This window comes from Hyperolius riggenbachi, chromosome 7 (genome assembly GCF_040937935.1).
Source record: "Hyperolius riggenbachi isolate aHypRig1 chromosome 7, aHypRig1.pri, whole genome shotgun sequence".
Lineage (NCBI taxonomy): Eukaryota > Metazoa > Chordata > Amphibia > Anura > Hyperoliidae > Hyperolius > Hyperolius riggenbachi.
In genome coordinates this window covers 127,248,319-127,255,163 of record NC_090652.1, presented here as the reverse complement: position 1 = coordinate 127,255,163, position 6,845 = coordinate 127,248,319, and the positions used below count along the sequence as shown (strand labels likewise).

The window sequence follows — 6,845 nt, the reverse complement described above, 5'->3', positions numbered from 1 at the left end:
GCCAGTGGTGTAGCTAAGTAGCTAGGGGCCCCAGTGCAAGTTTTACATTGGGCCCCTCTAAAGCAATTGATATGGAGCACCAAAATCTGCCAAAAACAGCTTCAGGGACGAAAATCTTAACATTTAAAACACGTACAGATAAGAAGTACATTTCTTCCTTCCTATGTTGCTGTCACTTACAGTAAGTAGTAGACATCTGACATTACCAACAGATTTTGGACTAGCCCATCTTCTCATAGGGGAGTTCTCAGGGTTTTCTTTATTTTTAAAAGCACTTAGTGAATGGCAGTTGCTCCGTCCAACTGCCAAAATACTGTGCAGCGAGCAGGGAGGCTGGCCAGCTTCTTTGTATAAAGATTTTTCAGGGAATGTCTTTATAAAGAATAAAGGCCATGCTGAGAATCCCCTATGAGAGATGGAATAGCCCAAAATCTGTCGGTAATGTCAGATTTCTACTACCTACAGTAAGTGACAGCAACATTGAAGAAAAGTAATTTATGGCTCATTTTACTCTGTATGAAATGTACTTCTTGTTTGTATGTGTTTTAAATTTTAAGATTTTCGTGACAGTTCCTCTTTAAAAAAACATTTTTCCTATCATAAATTTAAAAAAATGTGTTTCCTCTTGCCCTCACTATTCTCTTTAACCTCTTGAGGACTGCTGTGTTAATCCCCCCTAAAGACCAGGCACATTTTCATTAAATTGGCCACTGCAGCTTTAAGGCCAAGCTGCAGGACCGCAAAACACAGCACACAAGTGATTCCTCCCCCCTTTTCTCCCCACCAACAGAGCTCTCTGTTGGTGGGGTCTGATCGCCCCCCCCCCCCAGTGTTTGTTTATTTTGGTGTGTTTATTTCTGTGTTTTTAAATAAAAATGGTGTTTTTTTTCCTCCCCTTGTATACTCCCCTCCCTCCCCCCGCCGTCCAATCCCTGTGATCAGCTGTCATAGGCTTCAGCCTATGACAGCCGATCACCTCTGTGGCTCAGGAGGGGACAGCCGTGTCACATGGCTGTCCCCAGTACAGTGCTGCTGCTGATCGCAGAGCTGTACGGGTAATTAGACGGCGATTACGCTGTCTAACAGTCTCCCGAGCGGCAATAGCCGCTCGGAGACTGAAGAGGGGGCGGAGCTCCGCCCTCCGAGAATGAGATGCACGCGTAGCATGCGCGCGATCTCATTCAAAACAGAGCCCCAGGACTTTACGCCAATTGGCGTTAGGCGGTCCTGGGGCTGCCGCCCCGGCCACGCCCATCGGCGTGACGCGGTCGCCAAAAGGTTAACACACACCCCAAATTTGGTAAATTAGCATGTACGTAGGCTTTGCTATTAACAGCTAAAATTGGCACCATTGAGTTCAAGCAATTTGCCCCAATATGTGGCGGCGAATTCACTGCACTGTAAAAGGCAAATTTGAAAGCAAAGATGTGACAATTCCACAAAAAAAGTTTAGTAAGTTTTGCAGCGAGATCAAACTTTACTTGCTCCTCCCTACCTGGCAATTCTGTGGATCTTTGTAGCATCAGTCGTTTCTGAATCACACACCTGAAACAAGCATGTGGCAAATCTGGTCAAACTTCAGTCAGAAACATCTGATCTGCATGCTTGTTCAGGGTCTATGGCTAAAATATTACTGTAGAGGCAAAGGATTAGCAAGACAGCCAGGCAACTTGCATTGTTTGTAGGTAATAAATATGTCACCATACATACACCTCTCAACTCTGGTTTCTTTTAATATAAAAACAATAAGCCATTTTGTTCTATTTTTTTTTTTTAAGTGTCAGTGGTTTTCTTATGCAGTCTTCATTTTTCTGGAAGAAAATGAACAAATGACAGCATAGACTACTACTGCTCTACAAATCAGATAAGTAAGACTCAGTACTCACAGCTTGTAAAAGCCAGAGGTCAGCAATCTGTAAAGTGCTGAATGATCACAAAGTTGTACATGAGCTGCAATTTTCCTTTGGGTGTATCTTTTATCTGATCACTGGACATGGGAGGTCTTGCTGCCCTTCTCTCTATAAAAGTGGAGAGTGCAGAGCAGAACAATACAACTATCCTGCATCTCTCTCTGTAACTACCGGCAACCACACACAACAAGCAAAGATGACTTTCTCTGATGCTGAGAAGGCTTTAATTAAAGCCCTCCTGAGCAAAGCCGCTGGACACGAGAACGCACTTGGCGGTGAAGCACTGGAAAGGTATTCTATTTACTTTATGTATTCATTATTCAGGTCAGCTAAATGTTCTACAATTGGAGTAAAATACAACAAGACTTGAATTTAAAAGATAACTGAAGTGAGCAGTATATGGAGGCTGCCATATTTATTTCCTTTTAAATTGACTGCAGTAGTGTCTGAATGAAACCATAAACAAGCATGCAGCTAATCTTGTCAGATCTGACAATAATGTCAGAAACACCTGATCTGCTGCATGCTTATTCAGGGGCTATGACTAAAAGTATTAAAGGGAAATGATCAGCATGATAGCCAGGCAACTGGTATTGCTTAGAAGGAAATAAATATGACAGCTTCCATATCCCTCTCGCTTCAGTTGTGTCTTAAGCAATGAAAGGTGTTATGTTAAAGATATATTTTTATTTTGTCCTTGTCGGTCTCTACTATCAGGACATGCTTTCTTGTCATGTAGCCCCTTTAACCACTTGCCGACCGCACACTCATAACGTGCGTCGGCAAAGTGGCAGCTGCAGGACCAGCGACGCAGTACTGCGTCGCCAGCTGCAGCCTAATTAATCAGGAAGCAGCCGCTCGTACGAGCGGCTGCTTCCTGTCAAATCACGGCGGGGGGCTCCGTGAATAGCCTGCGGGCCGCCGATGGCGGCTCGCAGGCTAGATGTAAACACAAGCGGAAATAATCCGCTTTGTTTACATTTGTACGGCGCTGCTGCGCAGCAGCGCCGTAAGGCAGATCGGCGATCCCCGGCCAATCAGCGGCCGGGGATCGCCGCCATGTGACAGGGGACGTCCTGTCACTGGCTGCACAGGACGGATAGCGTCCTGTGCAGCCCGGATCTCAGGGGGGGGAGCAGGTAGGAGAGGGAGGGGGGAATTTCGCCGCGGAGGGGGGCTTTGAGGTGCCCCCCCCCGCCACCCACAGCAGGCAGGAGAGATCAGACCCCCCCAGCACATCATCCCCATAGGGGGGAAAAAAGGGGGGCAATCTGATCTCCCTGCCTGCACCCTGATCTGTGCTGGGGGCTGCAGAGCCCACCCAGCACAGATCAATCAAACCAGCGCTGGTCCTTAAGGGGGGGTAAAGGGTGGGTCCTCAAGTGGTTAAATAAAGTTACCTGAATTTTCAGGAATATGGAGGAAGCTATTGCTAACTCCCTTTTGACAGTATTACTTGCCCTGTACTTGTTAGGGCTCACTTCCACTAGAAGCCGCTGCCATTTTTGGGATTTGGCTGCGGCTGCCGTTTTGCAGCCTGAATAGCTAATGCATTCCATGCACGGCTATAAGGATTGGGGTGCGTGCTGCAGAAATCTGCATCATGCCACCCAGATTTTGCATGAACACAATCTGACTGCCATGGACTCATTTAGGTACTAAAGGTGCCCATACACGGTACAATAAACAAAATGTATTCGACCAAAACATTCAAATTGAAAATAATCTTTTTTTTTCAATCAAGAAAAACAATTATCCCATTTTTTCAATAAAAATCCGATCGGACATGTTGGAAAAATCTGTATATTCGATCTAACGGAATAGTCAAACAAAATTACCTAAATGAAAAAATTGTACCATGTTTGGGCACCACTAAGCAGACATGCCGATGGCCTTTTACAATTTCTGTATTCCTTTTCTATGGCCCACTATAAGTTGTATGAGACCAGAGAATTCTATTGATCATTTATGCTGTTCTTTCAGACAAAAAAAAAATGTTTCATGTAATCTTTATCCAGGACATACTATAGCAAGATGATGATATTTCCTCACATTACTTTCATATTTTTGCAATCCCTTAGGAGGAGATGTCTGAGATATATTTTAAAAGACCATTGCATTAGTAGGAAACACACACACATATATACATATATATTTATACATTTTCCCATATGAGCCTACTTTACCAAAAAAATCTTAGAGTATGGAGACACGAGGCAGAATCGCATAAGCATTTTTCAAAGCACATACTGAAAAACGAATATGTGATTCTGCTAGTGTGTTCCTACCCTTAAAGTATTCCTGATGTCAAGGGGACAAAAGATAGTTTTAGGCCTCTGGACAGCGGCGGGTCCTAAAGACATTGAACCCAGCCGTTTGAATGTGTTTCTTCAGCCAGTGAGCGTTGCTCTGGACGTATCCATGCTTTGCACAGCCTCAGTAGAAAGAGGGTGTTTGTGCGCGGCTTTTCCTCTATGCATGAGCAGCTTCCTTCTGCTGGGCCTGAGCGGCACTTGCGCAGTATCGCCACGCTTGTCCATGGCCACACTCACACTTTGAAGACACCAAGAGATCCAGCATGGGAAAAGTCAGGATTACTTTAACATATTTTTGTAATGGTATTGTGGACTATATGAAGCTAGAGGTTTTTTAACTACTTTAGCATATGTGGGACAGCTTTCCTATGCTTTCGCCTATGCCAAGAGAAAGCTTTCTAAGTGACCATACAAATAAATAAGTTACGTTTTATAGCTAAGCTTGCCTGAAGGATCTAGTACAGGGGTAGGGAACCTATGGCTCGGGAGCCAGATGCGGCTCTTTTGATGGCTACATCTGGCTCACAGACAACAGGGATATGAGCCCTCTGCTGCGCATGCGCACTGTCCCAGTTTGAATCATATTCTTTAGCTCTCACGGAATTACATTTTAAAATTTGTGGCGTTTATGGCTCTCTCAGACAAAAAGGTTCCTGACCCCTGATCTAGTATAATAATAATGTCATGTTCAATTCCTAGGTTGTTTCTGAGCTTCCCCCAGACCAAGACCTACTTCAGTCACTTTAATCTGAGCAAAGGATCAGCTGATGTCCAGAACCATGGTGGCAAGGTCCTGAGTGCCCTGGTAGATGCTGGCAAACACCTGGATGACCTGAATGGTGCCCTGTCCAAACTAAGTGATCTCCATGCCTACAACCTGAGAGTGGACCCCGGAAACTTCAAGGTAAGACTCAAAGCTAAGCTGAAGAAATATTCGTTTTTCAACTTTATTTTATTGTGTATTTCTCAACAGAAACATTAAAGCCCAAGTTCAGGAATGAATGATGTTTAAAATGTTTGTAGTTTTTGCAAAATAAAAATGGAAGATGCCGGCTAGATCAATCTACTCCTCGGTTACTTACAGATACCTGCTCACTCCCTTTGGGTTTGAAATATTCCCCTATTAATCACATGGGGATGAAATAAATTTCTCAGTTTGCTGAGTCCATGACTCCCTACAAAATAATGACCTGTTATGGTTGCCTATAAGATGTCCTCTATAAATAAAATCCTGCTTCAAAATGATTGTCATGTGACCAGAGGCAGCAGAGCTGAAGGTGACAGCAGCATGCTGTGTTTCTGAGGCATGCTATTGCTTGGCTCTGCATCTACTTTCTGTTGTGACTACATGGAGGTGTGGTACATACTGACCTCTCTCAGAAGATTACAGATGATATTTGTGAGGGTATCTAGTGTAGAAAGTGACTGGTGAAGGGACTCCTAGTCAGGTGGCTCTTTAACATTTATTTGTCATGAGTTAGTGAGGAAGCTTCATGGGTGTCAAATTCAATCAGGTAAGGGGTCAAAATCTAAAACATAGTTTAAGTGGTGGGCCAAATTGTTTATTAAGATATAACATTTAATAAACAGTCTCAAACTAAGTGGTGTAACTATAGCGACCGTGGGGGCCCAATTCCTCCTCCTTCTGCAGAGTAGCTCAGTGGAGCAGTTATATAACTTCTGCAGTGCAAATTTAGCTCTCTCGAAAGCTACACGCTCTATGCTGCATACCTCTCACTTTAAATGAATGTCACGTGATCAGAAGCTGGAGGTATGGAAGCACAAAGCGTGCAGCTGCTGGGAAGGACAGAAAAGCCCTGACGCATTGCTGAAACAGGCAAATATGACACTGCTCTGCTGTGCTACTCTGCAGTGTGGGGAGAGTGTGTGTGTGTGTGTGGGGGGGGGGGGGGGGGGGTTGACACCTGTGTTCTACACAGATATAAACAGCCCTGTTACTGAGTGTCACCTCAGTAAACATTTGCACCTTGGGGGAAAATGGTACCACATTATCACGAGGAATATTCACAGATTAATAATTAGAATACTTGTTCCTGAATCCTATACAAATGTCATTTTTTAATACAAATACTGATATTGTAAGTGGCATAGGTGATATACTGACTGTCTTGTCTCTCCATTACAGCTGCTGTCACACTCCATCCAGGTTACATTGGCCGCTCACCTCGGAGCTGAATTTGATGCCCCATCCCAAGCAGCTTTGGACAAGTTCCTGGCAGTTGTGTCTAATGTGCTTACTTCCAAGTACAGATAAATGTATTACATACTAGTATTATCATTAAAAAAACCAATAAACATTGTTAACATACCAGCAATGTATCAGAACTGAATCTTTTCATTGAAAACTTACTGATTAGCAATCGCAGCCATTTTATTTATCTAAAATGAGTGAGTATGAGTGTGCCATTGATGATGCATCTAATGACTGATACAGAACAACATGTAACGATGGGGACACACTATGAGATTTTCTGGACGATTTACTGACAGATCCTTTCCAACATGTGCGATTTGCTTTCCGATCGATTTACGAGCATTTTTCAATAGATTTCCGTTAACTTTAATATGAAATCAATTGGAAAATGCTCGGAAATCGATC

General features: G+C 43.6%; 1 protein-coding gene across 2 annotated transcripts; it reads left to right on the top strand.

Moving 5' to 3' along the window:
- Nucleotides 1-313: 313 nt before the first annotated feature.
- LOC137524589 (hemoglobin subunit alpha-3-like) lies at nt 314-6,557 on the top strand. Of its 2 annotated transcripts, none has more exons than XM_068244632.1 (3): nt 314-464; nt 4,925-5,129; nt 6,372-6,557. In XM_068244632.1, exons 1-3 carry the CDS (start codon nt 409-411, stop codon nt 6,498-6,500), a joined length of 390 nt encoding a protein of 129 aa, XP_068100733.1. In that variant the 5' UTR covers nt 314-408; the 3' UTR covers nt 6,501-6,557. The 2 variants fall into 2 exon arrangements, with proteins under 2 accessions (XP_068100733.1, XP_068100732.1); XM_068244631.1 differs by lacking the exon at nt 314-464 and adding an exon at nt 1,892-2,201.
- Nucleotides 6,558-6,845: the final 288 nt, after the last annotated feature.

Coding starts and splice junctions, on each gene's coding strand:
- LOC137524589 (XM_068244631.1), top strand. CDS start 2,107: ATGACTTTCTCTGATGCTGAGAAGGCTTTAATTAAAGCCCTCCTGAGC. Junction 2,202..4,924: donor GGCGGTGAAGCACTGGAAAG/GTATTCTATTTA, acceptor TTCAATTCCTAG/GTTGTTTCTGAGCTTCCCCC. Junction 5,130..6,371: donor TGGACCCCGGAAACTTCAAG/GTAAGACTCAAA, acceptor TCTCCATTACAG/CTGCTGTCACACTCCATCCA.